The sequence below is a fragment of the Corvus hawaiiensis genome, chromosome 28, assembly GCF_020740725.1.
Source record: "Corvus hawaiiensis isolate bCorHaw1 chromosome 28, bCorHaw1.pri.cur, whole genome shotgun sequence".
NCBI lineage: Eukaryota > Metazoa > Chordata > Aves > Passeriformes > Corvidae > Corvus > Corvus hawaiiensis.
In genome coordinates, this window is record NC_063240.1 from 4,487,985 (window position 1) to 4,512,166 (window position 24,182).

At 49.7% G+C, this 24,182-nt stretch overlaps 2 protein-coding genes across 8 annotated transcripts in view; one reads left to right on the forward strand and one right to left on the reverse strand.

Annotated features, from left to right (window-relative positions):
* Positions 1 to 20,107, forward strand: part of CPAMD8 (C3 and PZP like alpha-2-macroglobulin domain containing 8) — a 54,616-nt gene extending 34,509 nt beyond the window's left edge. For 4 of the 7 annotated variants that reach the window (XM_048287879.1, XM_048287882.1, XM_048287880.1 and 1 more), the window contains exons 35-43: positions 310 to 548; positions 3,527 to 3,614; positions 8,309 to 8,383; positions 9,019 to 9,124; positions 9,209 to 9,319; positions 9,959 to 10,171; positions 10,634 to 10,708; positions 15,475 to 15,670; positions 16,321 to 20,107. In XM_048287879.1, coding sequence (XP_048143836.1) covers positions 310 to 548; positions 3,527 to 3,614; positions 8,309 to 8,383; positions 9,019 to 9,124; positions 9,209 to 9,319; positions 9,959 to 10,171; positions 10,634 to 10,708; positions 15,475 to 15,670; position 16,321 — 1,104 coding nt within the window. In that variant the 3' untranslated portion in view covers positions 16,322 to 20,107. Of the gene's footprint in view, positions 1 to 309; positions 549 to 3,526; positions 3,615 to 8,308; positions 8,384 to 9,018; positions 9,125 to 9,208; positions 9,320 to 9,958; positions 10,172 to 10,633; positions 10,709 to 11,085; positions 12,718 to 15,474; positions 15,671 to 16,320 lie in introns of those variants that run through there. The other 3 variants (XM_048287883.1, XM_048287885.1, XM_048287886.1) reach the window with 3 other exon arrangements.
* F2RL3 (F2R like thrombin or trypsin receptor 3) lies at positions 20,101 to 23,068 on the reverse strand. The gene is made up of 2 exons (XM_048287887.1): positions 22,800 to 23,068; positions 20,101 to 22,115 (listed from the first exon to the last, which is right to left on the reverse strand). The coding sequence occupies exons 1-2, from the start codon at positions 22,885 to 22,887 to the stop codon at positions 21,046 to 21,048; spliced, it is 1,158 nt and encodes a 385-aa protein (XP_048143844.1). The 5' UTR covers positions 22,888 to 23,068; the 3' UTR covers positions 20,101 to 21,045.
* Between the last annotated feature and the right edge of the window lie 1,114 nt (positions 23,069 to 24,182).

The following is a 24,182-nucleotide window of genomic DNA, read 5'->3' on the forward strand; positions in this document are numbered from 1 at the left end:
TTTGCTGCTTTTGTAATCCCAGTTTGCAGTGAGGAAGGACTTACACTTGGAATTTCTCCCAAAACAGTTCTATGACGTGGTGTTGCTTTAATTTATGGAAGAGAATGCAATAGTACCAGCTCTGGTACAGCTTATATAGAGATAAAACTATGTGGTAAAGCCTCTGTTGCCTCTGTGCCTGCCATTCCCTCTCTCTGAACAGATCTTGTGTCTGTGCTGGTCTTTATGGGACATTTGCAGGTGCTTTGAAATGCTGGAGTTCTAATAAACCTCCCTCATTCGTTTTGCTTTTTCCTCTTCCTGCTGCAGATTGATGTCACTTACAATGTGCCTGATCCTATTGCCAAACCAGCTTTCCAGCTCCTGGTGAACCTGAAGGAGCCCAAGTCAGAGCAGCACCTCCAAGCCCCAAACCCGCTGCGCTCGGGCTCTGTGGACGAGAACCGCTCCGAAGCCCTGCACAGGGACAGGGCTCTGGGGGACGACGAGGACCCAGCCTCAGACCAGGACCACCGCGAGTACAAAGTCATCCTGGAGACCTGCACGAGGTAGGAAATGCCAGTCCTGCTCCCCACAGAACGTTTGGTTTGCTGATCTGCCCCTCTGTGCAGGAAAAGCACCGAGTTCTGTCTTGCTGCACTGTCTGGATCTGACGTAGGGTGAGGCAGAACTTTCAGCCACCCCTGTGGGTTGTGGGACAGAGTCATTCCATGATCATTCTCGATCATTTCAGTGCTAAGTGTGTATCAAAGGTAGAGAAATAAGAACAACACCTTGAGGTTTTGTCACTGAGTCTCATTATTGCCTCTCCAAACCCTGAAGGTGACAAATGGGATGTCATTTGCTTGTACAAGGATGAAAAGAAAAAGTTCTGGATTATTTTCTTAAAAGTCTCAAAGAGCAAGGTAAATTCAGCTGGTTAACTAATACCTTAATTGTGTCGATAATTTTATAAATCTTACTGACTTGAGTTTATTATTTGAGCTCCTTAGTGTCCAGTTTTGAACACCAAAAACCTAACAGAAGATGTTTGTTGCCATGGTATGAGTTTGGAATCTATGGTAAAGGCACAATACATGCAGATATTTGTTAATAAGCTCTCAAAGGCTCATTCCTTATCTCCTTTTTCTATATAAAGAAATGTAAAATAATTTCTAAAGATGCCATAATCCAGAAGTTTCATTTCTAGCTCTCAAAGCACTTTACAGAGACATGAGCAGTTCTGTCACATTTTGTAGATTATGAAACTCAAGTCATTGAGAGAAAACAGCTTGGCTATAGACAAACAGCAGCAAGAATGGTTTCTGACCTGTATTAAATGCTCTTAGATGTTTCTCTTAAACACCCTGGTAGTGCTGCAATCACCAGGGGTTGCTGATCTTTTCACAAAATGTTTGGGTTTTTAGGGAGTTTGTTGGGAATTTGACCCGAGAGAGAGAGAGCCACAAGCAGAGTAAATAAAGAGGGCTCACAGCATCCTGCTGTGCAACAGGAGAAACCATTCCCAAGAAATCAATAACTAATCTGTATGTTTGTGATCTGGAGCACGGCAGGTGGGGGGGGCTGCTGCTTCACTGACCTCCAACAGGAGAAGTCCAGTGAACGGCCCAGGTGTGATTTGGGAAAATGGAAAATTCTGGCTCCTCTCTCGGTTTAGTGGGAAACTCTGGCCCCCTTATCAGTTTAATGGAAAATTCTGGCTCCCCTATCAGTTTCTGGCCCCTTCCATCCTGCAGAGGCAAGGCCACAAGACTGCAGACCTGAGCAGAGCTGCAGTGCCCCAGGGGAAGATGAGACCTTTTCCCTGGCCCAGCTTGCCCCGGCCCACGAGGCCGTGTTGTGGCAGAGGCACTGCCCCCAAGTGCCACCGTGTCACTGTGCCAACCTCTTCTCCCCCTGCCCAGGCTCTCAGCCTGTTTTGGGGAGAGGGTAAACTTCTTTCTACAGCCTTGTCAGTGCCTGTAACCGAGGAGGCTGCCCTGCATCAGCACAACCTCTCTGCTGATAGTTCTGAAACTTCTGCCCTGGGAATTGCTGGAGCTAAGGCAGAAATTTGAGAAGAAGCCCAGTGCAAGGAGATGGATTGCTTGGAAAGGAAACAAAAGCAAATGAAATCTTCCTTTCCTCCCCTCCTTCCTGTAATGATGCTCTCAGCTCCATCATCATCTTGCTCAGGCAATGTGAAGAGAGGAGTGCAGCTAAGGATGACAACTGAGATATTTTGAGCTGAGGGTGTTCTCAGAATGTAATGAAGTGTTGTCATGCTCAGTGACGTCCCTGGGGCACTTTTGAAGGGTTAGGGAGAACACAGGGTGGAAAATAGAAAGCTGTGATATATTACAGAGACTGGGGAAACGCAGGCAAAGGGATCCCGTATGATTTATTAGGGAGTGTGGAGCATGGAGTTAGGTGGGAATTAACAAGGCTTAATGTCTCTGGGAGCCTGGGAGCCCTGAAGAGCCTCACCCAGAGCCAGCTGGCTCTGTCCCCAGGCCACCTCATGCTACTGTGGGCGTTGGGCTGGGGTGTGGCATCCCAGCCTCAGCCAGTTCACCACCCCCTGAGCTGAGGGGGCTCCAGAGAGAGGGGCCCTGCTGGAGCCAGCTCAGAGCTGGCAAATTTGGTCCTGGAAGCTGTCGAACTGTGTTTTTTCAGTGCTGGGCATGAGCTAATGAGCCCTGCTGGGCCCACGCTCAGGTGGTGCACAGCAAACAGGTGAGCTGCCAAGGAGGGAGGGCTGGGAGGGCAGAGAAAAGGAGCCTTGTTCTGGGATTGCAGGAGCTGCATCAGGATGGAGATCCCTCTGCCATGCTGCAAAAAACGAGACCTTTGCAATGGCCCCAGCAGAGTTTCTCCCCTTCCTGTGTGGGGTTTTATCTGTGCACACTTACAACAGCTCAGTTCCAGTGGGTTTTCTGAGTTTTCAGTTATACTCTGGAGGATGGCATAGGCAGTGAACTCTTTAACACCAGTAAAGAGGCAGTGACTTTGCTGACTCGTTAGCAAAAGCCCTTTTCTCAGAGTCAATTAGGGGTGAAACAACCGTTTATGAAACCCCAGGACTGAATGACCTTGCCTGGTGTTGGGAATTAACATCCCTCTCCCACCACAGTCCATCTACAGCCCTCCTCTTGGGGTGGAACAGAAGTTTCCTCTACTCCAAGGGTTTATTTCCTCTTGCCAAGCGCATTTTCTCAGTGATGAATTGAAAAAGAAAGCAAGGAGCCCCAGAGGAGCTGCATCCCTCTGCTTTTCTGCCTCTGTGTGCCAGGACACCTCCTACACCTCTATCCTCTGTGAGCTGGGCATAATTTTGTTAAATAAAAGCAGAAAAGGGGATTTTTAAAAACCAAATAATCTGGCTTTCCACAAGCCCTTCAACGAAGAGAGTCTTTTAATGGGTTTTTTTCTCTTCTGAAGCTGGTTTCTCCATTCTAAGTTGTCCATTCGTTGAGCTGGATCTTGAGCTTGTTCCCACTTTCTCTCTTTTTGTTCCCATTTTCTGTCTTTTTGTTCCCATGGGAAGATGGCTGCACTCTGGATCCTCGAACATGGCTGTGCTGGAAGTGCCTTTGTTCTCGGGGTTTCGGGCAGATATTGAGAGCCTGGAGCAGGTAAGGGGATGCAATGGGAGTGCAGGGCTGGGATGTGGATCTTAACTGGGAGGGGTTCCCTTCAAAGGACAGGAGGAGGCCACTGAACGTCAGAGCACTGCTGAAAAGATGCAATTAAAATTGGGAAGGGGGAGGAAGAGATTTCACATGTCAAAAAGTCTCTGAAATGAGTGAACAGACGTCCTGAGCAGGCTGAGCAAACCCAGCCTGGCCAAGCCAAGGTTTTCCTGAGCCAGTGCACAGTAATTAACTGAGACCCTTCGGAAAAGCTGAAGTGCAAATGTGCTCTAACAGGAGCTGTTTATGGCTGCTTAGTGGGCTGTGTTATCTCCAACATCTGGATCCCATTTCTTTGGAGGCTCTGTGTCTTGGAATTTTTTGCCCTTTTTTTTTCCCCCCCTTCTCTCTGGGAGAACATCGTGTTTCCTGCAGCCAAGCTGAGGTGGACAGAATGTGCCTCGTGCCCAGCCAGCCCTTTAGGGCAGATGAACTGTAATCTTGAGCTTTGCTTTATGTTTGTGGAAGCATTGCATTCATTACAACCCATAACATTTCGTGGAACATTGCAGTTGCTGGTGGGGTGAGTGTGGCAAAGATTTATTTTTTTTTAAAGGCTGTTTAACTAAAGAGGTGTAAAATCTTTGCATCCTTGAGAGCTGGTGAAGAGCAAAAAATATTTCGCTTCTAAAAGATCTCTTCTGTTAATAACTTCATCTCATTATATTGGGAAGGGGAAAGAATTTTTAAGTAGAATGATTGTGAAGTTTAATTTGATATCCTAATTCAAGGAGGAGTGTACATTGCTTTATCTTCTCTAGGATTTCACTTGATTTGGCTATTTTATAATTGAAACACCATTGCATTTTCTTGGAGGAAAAAGCCCTCTGGAGGGGTTTACAGTCCATGTCAGAAGCTGCTGTCAAGATGTCTCCTGGGGTGTCCCTGAAGCCACAGAAATTTCTGTATCAGTCCCTGAGAAGGAGTTGCATCCTTTCAGAACTGGGGATCAGATATGAAATTATTCCTACAAAGAGAAAAACTGAAGTTATTTGTATCAGTTCACAAGCTGCACGTGGAGAAATCTGTTTTCAAATCCAAGCATGTAAAACAGATCAGTTTTTATTTGCCTTTGAGTCTGATATTTTCTCTCATGCAACAAACTGAATATGGCTGTTCAGGTGGGGCAAGGCCAGGAGTAGGAGCTCCCCAGTATCCCCATGGGAAGAGAAAGGGAGAAAATTAGGTGAGGGGGCCTGCAGTGGGCTTGGTTCCTGTTTTCTCTCCTCTGCTGAAGGTGCTGGGGTGGCAGTTGTGTGTAGTGCTGTCAAAGAAGTTCTTTCATAGTCATTCATGTAAAAAATAGCAGAAAAAATACGGATGAAAACCTGGCTTAGAACCAGAGAGAGCTCAAAGCGGGCCAGGAGAAGAACAACAGGATATCTTTATGGTGTTAAATGTATGGAATGTTCTACAAGCAGAGGGAAAGGGTCGAAAGAGAGAGCATGAAGGGGTTTTCATTGCAGAAGAACAGGAAAGTTGTTAAGGAACATATCCCTGTACACCTTGTCTTTTTTTTTCCTCTGCAGTGGGCTAAGAAGAAATGACAAATTTGGGTGAATGTCTCCATTCCTGGTGTCAGCAGGGAACAGAGTTGAGGGTTTCTAGGCTGAGGAAGCAGAGAAGGTCCCACATGCCCTTGTGTTACTGTCCCTGAACACTTTCCCCTTTGCCAGGGCAGCTCTGCTCTGGGGCTGGTGACACGGCTGGGCCAGACACAAGAGTCCCAGGGAAGGGCTTGGGAACCAAACAGGCTCAGTTTGTGTTGAGTTGCTGCTCAGAGGCTGCTGTGTGCAGCCCCTCCTGTGCTGTGTGCGATGGTTTGTGTGTTCTGAGCAGAGAAACACTGAGAATAATTGGGAATAAATGATCAGTGTGAGGATATGCTGTCTTCAAGGGACACTGATTCTGGTACCCCACTGAACTGGCTGTGTGATGTCTCAAAACACTTCTGTTTGCAGTAGATCCCAGAATGGTTCGGGTTGGAAGGGACCTTAAAGCCCATCCAGTACCACTCCCTGCCATGGGCAGGGACACCTCCCACTGTCCCAGGCTGCTCCAACCTGGCCTTGGACACTTCCAGGGATGGGGCAGCCACAGCTGCTCTGGGCACCCTGTGCCAGGATCTCACAGCCAAGAATTTCTGTTGTATGTGTGTGAGCCCAGAGGGCTCTGCTGTTCCCATAACCAGATCAGAATCACCTCCTTTGGAAAGAGGGAGATTTTCCTAAATTGGGAATGATTTTGCATCTTCAAGAGGGAATGTTCCCCTTGAAGAGCTGAATTCCGTGGGGTTTTTATTGCAGAAATCCTTTTGCATCTCTAAAAATGAAATGTGGTGACAAAGCTCAAGCACATCTATAGACAGGCAGTGAAGGTGCAGATACAACCCCACCTGCACATTCACCTCTGCTGTGGGACTGGGGAGAAGAGAAAGGTCTGGGGGGACCTCAGAGCCCCTTCCAGACCCTAAAAGGGCTCCAGGAGAGCTGGAGAGGGTCTTGGGATAAGGGCTGGAGGGACAGGACCCAGGGAATGGCTTCCCAGTGCCAGAGGGCAGGGCTGGATGGGATCTTGGGCAGGAATTGTTCCCTGGGAGGGTGGGCAGGCCCTGGCACAGGGTGCCCAGAGCAGCTGGGGCTGCCCCTGGATCCCTGGCAGTGCCCAAGGCCAGGCTGGACATTGGGGCTGGGAGCAGCCTGGGACAGTGGGAGGTGTCCCTGCCCATGGCAGGGGGTGGAACAAGAAGATCTTTAAGATCCTTTCTAACCCAAACCATTGTGCTTTCTTCACGGCTGCCAACCATGGACCCAACATGAAACTCACCCACTGAAGCCCCAGGATAGTTCCACCATATATTTTGGACACCACCTTGAGCAGAGGCAAGTCCCATCCTTGCCCCTGCTGCCTTTTCCCTGCCACCCCAACCGTTCCCTGCCCTGCTGTGGAGGGGCTGGGCTGTAAATCAGGATTTTCCCTGCGAGGGGAGCAGGGTGGGAGCAGCCCCACGTGCAGCCCCGGGGCAGCGCTGCTTAATGAGCGCTCTGTGCACACCCCGGGCAGCCCGGCCACAAATCCTCCTAATAATGCTGGGTGTCGACAGGGTCGGGAGGTCACCCCGGGCTGGGATATATCAAACCTCACCAGAAAAAACGCAGCTTTAGCTGAGCTGAGCAGTTCCCGGTGGCGCCGGCGTCTCCGAGCCCTCATAAAAGGACTGTCTGCAGCCATCGACTGCTGAGTAATAACAGCCACCATCAGGCCCCTAAAATTATAAGGACAAATTAAATTGGCCCTTTCCATATTGTGTGGGACTTAAACACATGTTCCTTGGTTTGTTACAGGAATAGCAGGAAGCTGGGGAGCAGGGTTTTACAAGTAGGAGCACTCTGCCGAGGGGAGTCACAGCTAAAGCTGCTGGTGGCAGGTTTGGGCAAACGTCAGTGGGAATGCTGCTTGTTTCATGTCATTCTAAATAATAATAATAGTAATAATTATTATTATAATGATGATGATAATAATAATGATTTGTTCCCCTTTCCGCAGAGATTTTAGCCTGAGATCTCAAAATAACTTAAGAATGTTAAAAAACAAATAAAAACCCCAGAAGAATATCCCTACATTGCAAATGGGATTGTCTGACAGAGGTTGAAGTAATGGGACAGTTTGGAGAATAGAATTATAGAATAGAGTGCTCTGGCCCTTTCTTGGCTCCCCAAACTTTGATTAAAACACAGAAGTCCTTTTCCACAGACCCTCATCCTCCCCAGCTTTAGGATTAGATGTTTTCCACGTGACAGATGCATTCTAAATACAAATTATCAAAATAGTAATGCTTGATCAAGCAGGACAGTCATGGTATTGAGATGTTCCAAATGCAGAAATCATAGGAGGAACTTCTGGAGAATTGAAAATAAAGGTTTGGAGATGTGGGAAGTGCCCTTAGATCGTGTCCAGATGTTCCTTAGGTGTGCAGATAAAAAGCAGAAGAGGTGAGTCTGCAGGCCTGCCTGGTACAATGCAAATCCCAAATCCCTGGGCCTTGAAGGGAGAGAAGATGAGGAGCAGAGGCCTGGCCTGACCCCATTTGTCAAAAGGGAGGGTGCCTGGGGCTCTTTCAAATGGCTGCTCTTTTCAAATGTGAGGATTAATTTTCTTGGCAGAAGAATGTTTTGGATTTTTCAGCTGGTGGGAGGAGGGGACCTTCAATACCCGGTGCGATCCAGCAGCAAGGTTCCCTGGTGGTCTGAGGGGGTGTAACTGAGAGACTTTATTGAGTGGTTTGGGGTCTCTGAGGTCTTGCCTTGGTACTGAAAACAGTCTGGGAGCTGCTCGATGAGATTATGGATGAGGTGTCAGCAGAGCCCCAGGGGGATAAATGCCCTGGGGACAAGGAAGAGCCCTCAGTTGATGCTCCTTGCAAGAATTCCTCAGCAGGACACAGGGAAGGACACAGGTGGCTTTTCCCCCTGACAGTAACTTCAATCTCTTTGCATCCTTTTCCAGCAGAAGAAATCGCTGGAGTTCAGTTTCTGATCAGTTTTCTAAGCAGTCTGAAATCTTTCTTATTCTCTCATGTCTACCTGTTTTCTATAAAATGAGATTAAACATGTTGGCTTATTTTCTTTTACCCCCAGTTATTGATGAACAAGCAGATTGGGTTAAAAAGATATGAAGTGGATGGAAGAAAAGTCCTATTTTATTTTGATGAGGTAATGACTATTTTTCTTATAATTATATTGGATTTTACTGAAAGGCAAATGATAGGGGACGAGGCACAGGCAGAGTGTTGGGGTCCCTCAGGGGTGAGGATCACTCTGCAGCTTTAACTGGCCGGTGCCTGAGCCTCTTTTGCTGCAGGTGTTGTTGTGGTTTTGGTTGGAAACCAAAGTCTAATAGAAGCAGGGGATTCACTTCAGCCCATGGAGTGGTTTTGGGTATATATCACTTAGTTTTTTGCCTCAAAATAATGTCACTTGAAGGTACAACTAGCATTGCTAAAAGCAGAATAATTAAGTCTCACAGCACAGACCTGAGAGTGGAAGGTGAGATCTCTCTTGGCTTGGTCAGCAGCAGGGAATTGTCTGGTGGTTGTGGGCAAGCCAGGGAACACAGCTGGAACACCAGGTCTGCCATTGCTCTGTGGCAAGTATGTGTTTTAAAGGTCAGCAAAGCATCCTGGTTTAGTTCATCCTGTTTGGCTTTAATTCATTATCTCTGTCCCTACACTTGGAGTACTGGAGGTGTCTTTGTGCATGGTGTGTTACTTTGGGGCACGTGCTGCATTCATTTGTCTCTCTCTTCACTTCAAGTGTAATTTTTGAGTCTTTCACACTGTTTCACACAGATTCCCAGCCAGTGCATGACCTGTGTGAAGTTCCAAGCTTTCAGAGAGCACATAGTTGGGAAAACAGCCCCTGTTCCTATCAAAGTGTACGATTACTACGAGCCAGGTTTGTGCCTGTTTGCCTTTGATCCCTGCTGGCACTGGAGCTCCGGGCAGGAGGTTCAGCTGTGATTTCTCCTCCTTGCTGCAGCTTTTGAAGCAACTCGTTTCTACAACGTGAGCGAGAACAGCCCCTTGGCCCGGGAGCTCTGCGATGGCCCAACCTGCAACGAGGTGGAAAGCTCAGCCAGCCAGTGGATTGGTGAGTTACCCCAAAGCCACACAGATCTTTCGGAAAAATGGGACCCACAGGTGTTCTGAACCCAAAATTATGTTGACAGGAATGTTCTGTTCCGCTCTCTGTGTTCGTGGAAGCTGCACAATGGTTTGGGGGGTTGCAGTATTAAAGTGATGATAAAGACCAGTGGTGCTCTGCAGGCACCAAAGTGACTGTGATTTGCCTCGGAGGCAAGGTAAAATGTCTGACTCTGGAAGAACCTGCACAAAGGGAGATGTGTCAGTAAAAAAAGAGGTGAAAACTCTTTACCATGCAATTTGGTTTTCTTTCTCTCCAATATTTTGCAATGGGGTTCCACAATTAACTGTAGGGGGTTTGAACAATTTCATGCATCGGTGAGAGGAATAACTTTCCCCAGAAACTGTGTGTTCCTTTCTGTGCTCTGTGGCCTAAAAATAGGTGCTTTATCCCAAGTCTGGAAGCTGTTGCACCATGGCTCTTTCAGAAAGGCAACTTTGTTCCCAGAGCTTGTAATTCTATCGAGTTTGTAAATTCATAATAGAAATCACAGGGAATGCAAACATGAAAACTGACATCAGTGAAATGTTTCCATTCCGCCTTCCCCGTGCTATGCAAAACTGACTGGTTTTGTTTAATTCTCAGGCTTTGTGCACTCTGGCCCTTGCAACAACATCTTTGGCTGCCTGGAGGACGAGTACTTTGAGCAGTGCCTGTGCTCGCGGGACTGCGGCTACGACGGGGAGCCCGTGTGCGGCTCCGACGGGCACATCTACCCCAACCACTGCCAGATGGAAGTGGCATCATGCAGGAACAACACCAGGATAGAGCAGATGCCCATGTCTCAGTGTTCTGCCTGTAAGTTTCATTCGCTTCCCTTTTCTGTCACGGTCCAGTGGCAGAGGAGTTACAAATCCTCATCCGGGCAAGTTAATATTCCGTGCCTGTGGTAGGGAAAGGAGGAGAATTCCAAACTTCCCCTGTGTTATTTTGCTGTTCGTACTACAGGAGGTTAAGTGGTAAGAGCAGCTGCTTTTCAGCTTGAAATAGCTGGTTTTCTGTTCTTATGAATACAAGTTTTACCAATCAGAATGAATTGAAGAGAAAATTAGTGATACTGTTTGATCTGAAGTGAATACTCCTGGATAAAAATTAAATCCATGAAATGTAGCATTCTTTGGAGATCCTGCATGGGCTTTCAAGGTGTGTAGTATAATAGCTCAGGGAACTGAGTATGCCACTTCTGGAAAGGCAAATGTTTCCTAGAGATGCATTAACAAATTATGTGACCAATGAGTTTCTTTTTCTTTATATTTGCAGCCAAGAATTTGCCAGAAGAAAGGGACACACACTCCCACACAGCTGAGCAGCCCAGTGTTCCCCAGACTCCAGCAGGTAATGCAATATTTCTGTATTTATCCAAAGGCTTTTTCTTTAGCAAGGTTAAAGCTTGTCCTATCCCTGTAAAAGTACAGGTGGCTCTCAAGCACATTTTAAGCAAAGATGCTGAATTTTTCCATCTAATAGAAAAGATAGAATATTCAGAAATCAGAAAAAAAATGAAGAAGTCAAGGAAACTGAGGATGAGAACTATTCAGTAGCAGACAGCTCTCCTAGCCCTTTTCCTTTCAGGAAATCTTGAAAGAATCCTTCTCAGTTCAGCACCTGCAGGATTTAGATAATTGCTTGTGGGAATGGGTAACCAACCCTCCTATTTTCTCAGCCTTGCTGTGTTTGAACAACACACTGTGATCTTTTCTTCCACTGTTAAGCTGGGAAGATCCCATTTCAAACCAGGCTGATGTAATGTGTTCCAACAAACAACTGAGCAGGACGTGACAACAGCCCAAACCACTGCAAGGACTCGAATCCAGGTGGATTAACTTTGTCCCTGAAGTTCTGTGCAAAAATGGAGCTGGCAGTCTTGGTTCTCTCAGAGCTGCTGTTTGGAATAAAGGGCCTTAGTGAACAAAAATATTAAGGTCAGTAGATGGAGTAGCCGGGAATTTGGCTGCTCATTTTATTTGGTGCTTATGTTCATGCACTTTTTTCCAAGACTCACGTCGAACTGGCTCATGGCTCACAATGAATCTCACCAAGAAGCAGTGGAGGGTCAATAGAATAGCTTTTTTCATGCTGTTTCTAGTAAATAAACTGGAGTAGATTTTTCCTGGCTGCTTTCCACTCATTAATTTTCCCCCGGCCACCAACTCTCCCAACAAATCGGTAAAACCAGTTTAATTCTTCAGGAGAAGCCTCTGTGCCTCCTCATGTCCTCCTTGTGCCCCAGAGTCAGACTAACACATGTCCAGCATGAGACACCATCCTGTTCTTTCCTTTCTGGACAGCAGCTGAGGGACAGTTCTCTTCTCAAGGTGTACAAACACTGTGGATATCCCATTATGACAGTTTCTATAGGTCATTCAGTCTTAGTGTTTAATGTCTCTACTATTTCCCATCCCTTTTTTATTCCTGGACTTATTGTGAATATATCTGTATCTATATCTTGTTGCCTTTTATTCCATGCACACACCATGTGCTCAGCATGGAAACTCAGCAATCTGAACCCTTTCAAGCAGCATTCCCAACCTGTTCCGTTTGGGCACCGCTGGAATGTGAGGCCGTACCGAGGTCGACAAAATGGGGCTGCCATTTACGTTATTTTCAAATAGAAATGTGATAGTGAAAATATGATTACCTGGAGGGAAAAAATTATGGAATTTGATGGCAACTCACAATCCAAAAAATGTTCAGAACAGAATTTCTGAAATTATCTATGTTAAAGTCAAAGGAAAATCCCCCTGGGGTTTCTGTTCTGAATGGACAGAAAAAGCACTGGCTCAGAAGGAGCAAAAGGGGAAAACCTGATCATTTTGTGTGGCATTGTTACGCAGATTTTAGATGGACAAACCCCCAAGTGCCATAAGGGTGCTCTTCAAAGCAGGAGCACTTAGAGCTGGCTTTGTCCTGGGATCTGGGAGTGCCCAAATTTTTGGGCAGGAAGATGCTGAGCTGGGAGCAGCCATGGCAGAGTGAGCATTCAGGAATAAAACTGACTAAATCCTGCACCAGGAAAAGGGCCCAGCATGTGATTTTCATTAATCCTTCAGGCTCCTCTCGGGTCAAGCACACGGGACATGAATCAAAGTGCAGCAGATGAATGAGCCCCTCCTCACACACGCTCTCCTGGGCTCGGTGCTGCTGGAGCATGTGATCGGGTTAAGTCGGCTCAGGCGCTCCAGCGAGGGCTCTGCTGAGCCGTGCCTAAATCTGTGATTTCCTAAAAGGATGCAAAACTCCAGGAGCCAAATCAAGCTTAGGGCAGGTTGGTGTAAAACCACCTGGGTGTGTTAACCTGCAGGAAATGCCACGTTCTCAGAGAAGCGCGTGGTGTTTGTGTTGTCTGGAAGCCCCCTGTGTTTGCCATGAGACTTGTGCAGGGAACAAGCAGCTGCCTCCCAGCAATCAGTAGGAATTTCAGGATGTGTCGGGGCTCCCTCTGGCACACGCAGACCCACAGTGAAGTTCCACACATGCCAGTGGGTTTGCTGGAATAAACTCCAGCTGTTCAAGGTGAGCAATTGAACAGGAAAAGAACCCTGAAGGATCCAGATGCAATGTTGTTGCTGTTGTCAGAACATTTTAAGATGCCTTCCCAAAGCCTGCAGCGAGGCAGAGTGGCTGAGGTTTGACCCTAAAACTGCAGCCTTTTTTTGTACGGATGGGTGGGATCCTCTTTGCACCTGTAGCTCCTCGTGATTGAGAGGGAAGCTTGCAGGGTGACAGGACTCAGCTGAAATAACTCCTGTGTTAATCCCCTTCCTCAGCTGTTCCTTCTCACAGGTGAATTACTGAGTTTCAAAAGGGTGGACCAGGATTTTGATGAGTAGCATGGACCCAGCTCTGGCTCAGCATTGAAACTGTGCTCCTGTGCCTTCACAGCCTGCTGCAGTCTTTGTTTGGATTGACAACCCTGGAGGAGGAGCTGAGTTATTATCTTGAGTATCAAAATCTCACTAAATTTCTGACTGTGGCTTTCCTGAGATCATTGTCACTCTTGGCCACAAGGATCTGGGTGGATTTCAGAGCCTGTGGGATCCCCAATAGCTCTGATAGCACCTCTCTGATGATGTGGTGCTTTGATTGCTTCCACAGATCATTAACTCTCTGAAACTGCCTCAATCTCCTCTGCCAAAGGCACTCAAGGCACAGCCAAGGTACAGCCACCAATGTTGGAGGACACTATGTTGACATCACAATGATGTGATTCTGCATGGATTTGGTGGAAAACAATGTCCAAGTGTGTGAGGCAGCACTACTGGGGCTATCAGTGCTGCTGTGAGCAGGAAGCCCCCCCAGGCTCAGCTCTCTGGCCCCCAGCCCTCTCCCCACAGCCGTGTCCTCTGCACAGTTTTGCTCCAGCAACTAGAAGGGCCCATGGCTGGAACTGGAAGAAAATTCTAGGTGGAATTGTGGAATTGGTGGTGTTTTGTTTTGTTTTGTTTTTTAAATTAAACGCCATCACCCACACCAGCTCCTACCAGGAACATCAGCCTGAGCTCTGCTTCCAGGTGGAGTCATCCCCAAAATTCCCTGGCTGGCATGTTCCCCACAGGGCTGCTGCTCTTTCAGGATTGATTGAACCGGCACAGGGCCATTTTTCCTCTCCCCCCCCATTGCTGCTCAGCAAACATTGGCCTGGGCACAAACATTTGGGGCTGGGGGAGTGGTTTGTGTGCAGCAGGAAACGTCGGCCTGAGCTCTTTGCTGTGACTCCAGTGCTCAATTCCTGGGAAGAGTCAGGCCTGTGCTGTTCATTCCATCCCTGGTGGACAGCAATCACCCATTCATAGAGGGAGCTCATGATCTGGCAGGTTCTCACAGGGAGGAGGCCAAGAAGGAGTGAACAGAGCCTGCCTCCCCTGCCCATTGCTGGGAGGATGTGGGAGGCAACAGGGAAGATCCTTCAGATATTTTATTTCTAGAGAACAAACATTTTCAAAGGCCTTGATGAGTGTTCTCTTTAACTAAAGCCAGCTTTGGGCGGGAGGGGGACTTTTCCTCCCTGCAATAATTCTGCCTCAGTGCTTGCTTTGGTTTGGATTAGAGCAGTGTACACAGAGAGCAAACAGGAAGGATGGACAGCTGAGCTGGCTCGAGGAGCAGTTTAGGAAACATGGATCTACTGCTGTTCCTAGAAGTTCTGTCCTGCGGTTTCACCCTCTGGACAGGGAGCAGCAGCCCAGCACAGCCTGGTGTGAGTGGGGTGTGTGCTGTGAGAGGGACCTGCCGGTGTCAGCACAGCCTGGAGTGAGTGGGAAGAGGAGAAATTCCTGCTCCTGCTTGCGCTGGGTCTGTCCCTACACAAAGTGGTGGAAGTTTCAGTGGTGTGTGACTGTGCTGGGGCAGATGCACCTCAGCTCCTCATTCAGGCTGCAGTGAATGGCTCTGCTGTGGGCTCCTGGCCTCAAAATCTTCACCCTTGTTGGGCTGAAAAGAAATTTGGCTGCATCCACTGATCAGTCACCCAGTGAGCCGTTCCCTCAGGGTCTCCCTCCAGCTTTGTCACTTGTTTTATGAAATGATGCTCAGCTGAGGGCACACAGAACACGTCCCCGTTCGGATGGGGCTCTCCTTACCTGAGGTGCCCAGTTTGAACCCGGTCAGAGGACAGATTTTCAGGGTGCAGAGTGACTCCCCTGTGCCATCTGCCCTCTGCATGACACTTTTACCTCACTGTGTGCAGCCCTCAGGGTGGTGGGTCTGAACTTCAGCACCTCAGTTAATTCCATGCTGGAAAGGGAGACTTCGAGATTTTTTTCAAACTGCATGGCCCTTTCCCTCTGTTTATTTCCCTTCCCTCCTTGTTTCTTCCTCTTTCCTGTCTCCTCCTTTTCCCACCCTTTTTTGCTTCCCCCCTTGTTTTCCCTTTTCCTCCTTGTTTCCCTTTTACCCCTCTTTTTGTTCCCCCTCTTTCCTTTTACTCCAGTGCCCAGATGTCAGACTGGGAAACTGAAAACTCTGCTTTTGCAGCAGCTTCTCCCCTCCCCTGTGAATCCAAGCCGACACCTGCAGCCTCCTTCCCTCGTGTCCGGCCTCCCTGACTAAAATCCCTTCCTTCTCCTGCCCTTGCCCTGCTCTGTGGCGATGCTGAAATGCAGCTCCTGCAGCTCTGGTTCCCCCCACAGCCGAGGAGGGGCCCCCCCTGCACACAGACCTGTCCTACTACTCCTACGAGTACGACCCCGACGCCTTCGCCGCAGAGGCCGACGTGTTCGAGGTGGGGGCAGAGCTGACCACGGCCAGCACCTTCCGGGAAGGGGACAGGAGCCAGGGAGCGGCCACCACGGTGGAATGGTGAGCCCACAGTGGGGTCAGGGATCTGCTTGGAGCCAGCCTGTGGTGTCCTTGTGCTGGGTCAAGGGTGTTCAGTTCCCCAAAAAGGGGTGTTTTTACAACTGTTTACGATCACTGGGAATGGGATCTTGGTGGGGCAGCTGTAAAAGGCTTTGTGACCTCAGTGGCTTCATCCCCAGTGGAACGAGTGGCCCTTTCACTTGGCTCGTTCAGCTGCAGCAGAGGAGACTGAGGGGAGGCTCCTGGGGGCTGCAGCTCCTCCCGAGGGGAGGCGGAGGGGCAGGGGCTGAGCTCTGCTCTGGGACAGGGACAGGAGCCCAGGGAACGGCTGGAGCTGGGTCAGGGCTGGGCATGGAGCTCAGGGAAAGGTTCTTCCCCCCGAGGCTGCTGGGCACTGCCCGGGCTCCCCAGGGAATGGGCCCGGCCCCGAGGCTGCCAGAGCTGCAGGAGCGTTTGGACAGCGCTCTCAGGGATGCCCAGGCTGGGGTTGTTGGGGTGTCTGGGCAGGGCCAGGGGCTGCACTGATGATCCCTGAGGGTCCCTTCCAACTCTGTGACCTTTTCAGCTTTTCCCTGCCCAGGCTCAGTGATGTCTCACAAAGGTACATCACAGCAAGGTGACTTTTCTTCCCTGTGTTCTCTTTCCAACAGAAATACGTAATTTAAGTAAAGAGAAGAGGCTCAGAATCGACTCCTGTATGAGTTTGTTCCTCCAGACGACCTGCTGCAGAACAGAACCCGAATGATGACTACTTCCTGATGCCCTCAGAACTGTAGGCTTTGCTGCCCCACGGGGCAGATCTGGAGCTCTAAGGGGGACACTCAGTGTTATTTTTCTGTCCATTTTCCTGCCTTCTGTGCATCCTCTTTGGAGCCCTTCCAGTGATGGGAGACCAATATGCTGTGCCCTCTAGGTGAGAAAAATAGGGGCTGGAATTCAAACCCATAGAGCATTCCCAAGTGCTTTCTCTGCTATCAGGATATTCTGCAAATGCCATTTCCTAGCTACACTTAGAAGCTAAGTTCAGGCCTTGTGCTTAGCTGAACTGCTGTTTGAGGAAAGATGGCTGAGAAGTTTTTTGCTCAAATTATAATAATAAAAGTCAGTGTGTTTTGCCAATTATGACATAGCAAGAGGCTACTCATCTTCCCCAGCCCATCAATCTGCTGCACCCATGAGAGAGACACTTCCCTGTGGCTCCACATTCAGAGAAGCTGTTGGGAGGTATATTTTACATGAGAAAACTGAAATCTACTGCCAGGGCTGAAAGGCTTTGTGTCTGCTGCTGTCTGCAGGCCTCAGGTGGGCGTTTGCAGCCCCAGCAGTGGCAAGGATGAGGTGGGGGAGCCCTCTTTGTGTTGCACTACGTGCTGACAGGAGCTGCTTGCAGCCTTCTCAGCCCCTTTCCTCCCCAAACCCTGGCCTGAAAATGAACCTGGCCAAGGCACAGCCCTTTGAAATGTTTGCCTGAGTTCACCAATCCTTTTTATTCTGCTCCCACTGGGATCCAGTACAGTGTGTTCTGGTCCTGGTACTCCCTGCCCAGGCCCTGGCTCTGCTGGCCAGTACCAATCCCTGGTGTCACAGGCTGGACTCCCTTGGTCTGACCTGCCCCAAGCAACGTGGCAAAACTAAAAAGAAAAGCTTTGTGTTTCCAGAAGTGCAGGAGCCAAGATTTTTGAGCTTTCCTTCCTGCCTGGAGCAGCATTGTTCTCTTTGGAGGAGTTACATGCAATTGCCTCTTGCAAAATAGTGTTAATATTTTATCTTCCCACTTCTATTGTTACCAGGACCCAGAGCAGGGTGGAAACTCCTTTTGAGGGTGTTTATTGGTGAATGGAAACAGGAAAAAAAAGCCCAGCTCCATTCATTTTTAAGGCTTGTTTACACAGGAACCATGACAAGAATATATCCCAGTATAGACATTCCATTCCAGAATAAAGGCAAGTTTATTCCAGAAAAATGTCCACATGGGGACAAACCAGGAGGTACCCCAGAGGTTGGGCATGTGTAGATTCCAGTCCTTTTTGTCTGGGGCCAGACATTTGCAGAATGTAGTTGACATGATGAAGGTCTGGGTCTTGAAGTTCCCAGAAATTTCAGAACTGCCTCGTTGGCAGCTTTGCCAGCCTTCCCTCGTGGCTGCTCCCAGCTCTGCTCCCAGGATCCTGCCATGGGCTGAGGGTTCTGCCGCGTGTCGGGGGTGTGCAGGGGCAGATCCTGTGCTCACCCTGGCAGCTGCATTCCTGCCTGGCAGGTAAATAAATGCCTTTAAACTAAATTCTGCCTCCTGTAAGCAACTGTCCTGGCAGGCACTGGCTATTGTGTACACACACAGGACTGAGTCAATATTTTTCCCTGGGTAAATAACAGGCCTAGTGTGAGCTGCAACAAGATTTTTTTTTTTTTTCCCTTTTCTTAAACTCAAAACTGCACAATACAAACCCTGCTGTTGGCTGGTTCAGGCTGCAGCTGTTTAGTGCTGTGAGTTGGGAGATTTGGTCACCCTGATAATGTTTGTGTGACTGGCTTCATCCAGGAGATGGGACCTGTGTTCTGGACTCCTCAGTCTCTGGTCCTCAGTCCCTTTCTGGCTTTGCTTTCTTGCCCTCTCTCACCCATTGTGTACCCATTGAATGCTTCTGGAGAGATATTTGAAGTCATTTTGTATTGCTTGGTCCTCTCACAGATCCTTGGGCACTCAGACCTCCCCCTGGGGATGAGGAGGTGAGGGTGGGGAGTTCCAGCCAAGAATTAAACCTGTCTTTCTTCACTTTCCCCAGGCTCTGGGACATGTAATGTCCTAATTCCAGATGCAGACATCCCCCTGTTGCTGCCAGGTAAATAATTCCTGCTGGTGGTGCCAGCCCATCAATCAGGGCCTTGTCTGAGGGGTCTCTATGCCAGTGCTTGAGGCAGAGGAGTCTGGCTCCTGTTTCACAGTTCAAAGTAAAGCCCGAGAGCCCTGGACCTTCAGAAGGCAAAGGCAGAGCAGCCTCAGTGCCCTCAGAGCCAGACAGAGCAGGGCAGTGGGAGGTGATGTGGCAGGATTTCTGGATCCTGACTTCACCTCCAGTGCTTCTTCCCAGCCTTGGCACTTCCAGTCCATCTGCTCTTGGCAGTCTCTGCCTCCCCCCACTCTTGCTACACCAAACCAGCTCCTCTTTGCAGCTAAAGAGAAAAAAGGTAATTTTATTTAAGGAACTGAATCAAGGAACTTGCAGTTACACCACTGTGGTTGCCCTTTTCCCCCCTACCACAGGGATAAAGGAGCCAGGTCTCTGCTCTCTTCTCCACCCCAGCTGAGGGGCCAGAGCTTTGCCCTGTCCCACATTTGCTGTTCATGTTTCTTGCAACCGTCATTAATTCTTATCTAGGTTAAAAAAAATCATAGATTGTTTTCCTCCACTCTTCAACATCCTGCTTGGAATACAGAGACTTTAGAACTGGATCCCTGAGCACCACTGGACACAGCACAGCTGTACAGACTCAAAACCATTCAGAGGCTTTGGCCCAGTTCTGGCTCTGAAGCTGGTCAGTCTCCTTCCTGTCCCTGGGAGAACAAGGACATCTCAGGCTCCTGCTTTGTGCACCTCAGCCCAGTCAGTTTAGAGAGAAGGATTGATTTTATTTTTTTTTTCCACCTAGGAAAAGACCAGCTGGGTGCTGGAAAGCCAAAGCCAGCAAGGCCAGCAGCAGCTGCTGCTGCTTTGGGTTGTTTCTGGCTTAGAGACATTTGCCTCCCTCTGTCAGAGAGAGGCTTCTCCTTTCCTTTTCCTGGCGGTCCCTCATTGCAAAAGGAGAAAAGTGCCAGTGGGTTTGTAAGACACAGAAATTGCTTCTTCCATCGAGTTGTGTGACTGAATAGCTGCAGCAGTGCTAGTTATCAGTGATTGATGCTTGCAATCCTTTCAAGGAAATGAATATTTATATATTTGTAACTGTACATTATGCAGAGTAATCATTACCATGGTATTTATTTTAAAGCAATAGCTCCTCTTGTTCTCTCTTGTCCTGTGTGGTCTTGCCTCTTCCCCTCCTTCTTAATCAGCCTCAGTAGAAGGCAAATACCAGAAGAATGTTCAGCTTGCTTGAAGAACATCCCCGACATACCAGCACTTGCTTTGCTCACACTGACTGTTGACATTTAATGCACAATAACCTGGTTTTCATTATTGTGAATAGAGCAACTATTTAGAAAACCTCTACCAGCCTGGGTTGGGGTTTGGGTTTTTTTAGTCCCTGCTGTTTCTGACTGAGTGCCCAGAGCCCGGCTTTGTGTTTCACCCGCCTTTTGCCCCCGCACACACAGGTACACACAAACAGCTCTCTGACCAGCTGTTGGTTTGTTCACACGCATCTTAGCAAGTCTGAGTCCAGAAAAGTGTTTGTTTTAGATTCTGATAAATATTTTATTAAAAACTGATTTTAAGACAATCCTCTCTGCCTCTTATTCACGCTTTAGGCTGTCAAGCCTATGCTGGGAAAACTAAAGAATTAAGGAGCTCTAAAGAGGTTTATTGCTCATTTTCTACCTGGCTGCTCACAGGGCCGTGCCCCAGTTGTGTCTGAGAGAGGAGCTGGCTGCATTTTGTCAGATTTGCAGCAAACCTGAGCACCTGTTTGATCAGAGACAGCTTTTGGTTGTGGGTGACATTACACGAAGGAAGTGTGGAGTACCAGAGGGTTTGCTCCATTCCTACTTTACTATTTTCCTTCATGAGACATCATTTTTTTACAAAATCCATTAATACAACCTTTGCCTCAAAGAAATTACGGATGCCAAGGGGGATTTGCAAATACAAGGATGAGTGAATGGGATTTTTGCACCTTTTACCAACAATGGACTGACATTACTGGGGGGTTGCATGCAAATCAAGCCAAGAATGTTTCTGCTACACAAGCCAGTGCTCTGCACTCTCTTGACAGACTGGTTTAGTTCAGGAGAGTATCTTTTGAAACATTTAGAGATTTGGGGTTGCAATGTCTATTTTTTTTTCAGTTTTAGGGGAAGGGAGTACGCACTTAAGGACAGTGAGCAAGTCAGGAGCAGGACTAGCAGGCAGAGAGTAGTCAGATTAGGAACACCAGACCCAGATGTATGGGTAGGAGCATCCCTGGTGGTGTGTGGCCAGCTGAGAAGCTGCAGGCAGTGTCCCAGCAAAGGATGGATGTGTCCAGCACTCAGCATCTTGTCTGGGCAAAGAATCCCACAGCTTGGGTTTATTCAGCCTTATCCCTGTGCAGACAGGGAAAAGCACTCAGCTCCTGGGAAATGCTGCTCTGGGTGAAACTTGTGGAATTCCAGTCTCGCCTTCATCTTATCCCCACTGTGTGTTACGAGTGCCCTGGGAGCAGCGAGCCGGGCTGGAGGCTCACGCCAGCGAATGTTTGGAACGAGGCAGCGTTTCCTTGGAGGTCTTTAGGGAAGTGGTGGTTTTTTTGCTGCTCCTGAAGACTCTCCTCCTCACCTTCTCGCGGAAATCCTCAGACACGTAATAGTAGACGAAGGGGTCGGCGCAGCTGTTGCAGGTGCTGAGGGCCAGGCTCACCATGTAGCTGAGGTACAGGCGGCCGTGCAGCCTGGAGCAGGGGCTGGAGTAGTGAACCAGCAGCAGGACGTTGCTGGGGGTGTAGAAAACCACGAGGGTGAGCACCACGAGGGCCGTGAGCTTCACGGCGTGGGAGTAGCGGCTGCCCCCGCGCAGGAGGACGCGCAGCACCGCGCCCGAGCTCAGCACCAGCAGCAGCAGCGGCAGCAGGAAGGCGCAGGCGATCAGCACCACGAAGTAGTAGAAGTAGAACCCATCGTCCTCGTGCCGGGGCAGGACATCGTGGCACAGCGTGAGGCCTGCCCCGAGCAGGGGGTACGACTGCCGCTGCAGGGTCAGGGGCAGCGTGAGGGCAGCAGCACAGAGCCAGACGGCAGCGCAGGTGCCGGCAGCCAAGGTGGGAGTGCGGAAAGCGCGGGACGAGAAGGGGTGAGCCACGGCCAGGTAGCGGTCGACGCTGATGCAGGTGAGCAGCAGCACGGAGCAGTACATGTTCCCGTAGAAGAAAGCCGTGGTGAGGCGGCACAGCCCTTCCCCGAAGGGCCAGTGGTTGCCCAGGAAATAGTAGGAGATCTTGAAGGGCAGCACGGAGATGAGCAGCAGGTCGGCGGCCGCCAGGTTCATCAGGAACACGGTGGAGGTGAGGCGCTCGGCCCTGGTGGCCAGCACCCACAGGGCCAGCCCGTTGGCCGGCAGCCCCAGCAGGAGCACCAGGCTGTAGAGGCAGGGGATGAGCCGGACGGTGACGGCGCTGCCCAGCTGGGCTCGCGTGGCCTCGGGGATCAGCAGGTAGGTGACATTGTTCACCGTGGCCTGGTGCCCCGGGATGGCTCGGGGACACGGGGTGACCTCTGGGGTGGTGGCCTGTTCATTGGTGCTGTTCTGAGAGTAATCTGGGAGAGGAAGGCAGCCTGTTACTCACTCAGCAGAGCAGGCTGGCGACTGGAGGCTGCACGCCCAGCTCACCCCAAAGGCTGCTCGCTGTTTTCTGCTGGGGTCCCTGCAACTGGCAGTGTTCTGGAAAGGCTCTTGTGTGATGGGCAGAAAAAGCTGTCTGGCAGAATTAGGTGTGCAGGAGCCACCCTCAGCCACCTTTCTGAGAATATACCCGATTCCCTGTGGTTTCTCGCAGCTCACAATGGACTGTGATGCTCTACAGCCATCAGCAGGCCTGGGACGCCAGAGAACAATTCCCCTGTACAGCCATGAGCAGGCTTGGGAAGCCAGGAAGCAACTCCTCTGCCTGGCTCTCACAACAATCTGAAGGTCTGGAGCCACTCCAGTATAAAGTCATGGCTCTGGGAGTATAATTAGCTAAAAATTTGGCTTTCAAGTCCTTTCTGGTTTACTGCTCCTCTATTTTTCCTTTCTCTTTCTAGTTTCTTCCACCCCAGCTTCTTTCTCTGCTGTATCACCTCTGTCAAGCTCCTGCTTCAACTGGAGCCCACACCAAGTTCAATCAGAGCATCCTCCCATGTGAACTCATTAAAAAAAGGAGTTTTCAGGGATCTTACAAAGGTCCCAAATACCCAGTACTTCAACAAGCAGCAGCTTTGCACCCAAAGGCACACACTCACCGTCGTAGTCCAAGGCCAGGCAGAGTCCCCAGAAGGCACAGCAGAGCAGGAGCCTGTGTGGCAGCCGCCTGTTCCCGAGGGTCCCCATCCCAGCGCAGGGTCCAGTGCCCCACCGCAGTGCCAGAGCTGTGTGGGAACTGCAGCATCAGTGACCCTGCTTACGCATTTCCTCCTGCTGGTCCTTAACTCTCGGAAGCAACGGGGCTTATCCTGGGCAGGATGAGGGAATGGAGGGGCTGTCACCACTGGCACGAGCGTGGGCTGCCCGAGCTCAGGCTGGACAAGCCCAGCGTCAGAATGTGGGACTGGGAGGGGCTTGTTTATCCAGACCCAAAGTGTTTCAGGGCTGCACTTCATCCTCAGAGTGAGATGGTGGCTCAAGTGACTCATCTGGGTCTCCTTCCTGCTCCGGAATATTCCTGGAAATAACAAATGTGGCCGGGTTTGATGCATTTTGGACATAAACAGAACCCATGCACCTCTGCCCGTGGGAGCGCCGAGCGTCCTTCCACTACAGAGACCCAAGTGGCTCTGTGGGTGATCCGAGGTCTTTTCCCAAACCCTGAGTCACAACACTTTCTGGTACTACAAACAGGAAGATATCCCAGATATCAGAGCTGCAGACCACACAGACCTCCCAGGGATTACATGGGGCTCCTGCAGACTCGTGTTCTGGCAATGGAAGGTTTTTGTGTCAGCCTTGCAGCCTCCAGATCAGGCTGGGCCCTTTGGAGTTCGGCTCTTTTATTCCTGCTCCATCTTCCTGGTTAAACAGGGGATGAAGCTCCTGCACCTTCTTGATTTTACTGCAGAGGATGGTTAAAAGTCCTCTGGGTTGAAGCTCTTTGCACTTGAAAGCACCAGCAGGAGCACTGTGGCACACCAAGGGCAAGTGGCAAAGTGAGGGAGACGCTTTGCTTCCGCTGAAAACCACTGGGACAGGGAGAGCAGCTCCATCCAGCAGGAAAGGGGCCTGCAAAGGGCATGCAGGAAGTCCCTGCTGTTGGGGAGATAACGGGGAGTTCCAGCCACTCCTGCCCCACAAAAAGCTGTCTTTTCCCAGAGCTGAGCAGTCCCACCCTGCACAATCCCCACTCTGCCTGGGATGAGAACTCGGAGCAGCATGTGGAGCTGCTGGTTGTGCCCAGAGGACAACTCAGATAATGCTGTAACAGGGACTGGCAGATGTTACCTGAGCCTTCCAGATCCTTTGCTGCCTGGTCCCCCCTTCTCTGACCCCCTGGGCAGGTCCCTTCTGTGCTCTGCTCTGCTCCCAAATCCTCTCCCATCTCCCGTGTCAGAGCCTCAGCGTGGCCCTGGCCATCAAGAGCGCAGGCCAGTGGGACAGGAGGTCATGGCTAGAGAGGGTGCTGGGGTTTGGGC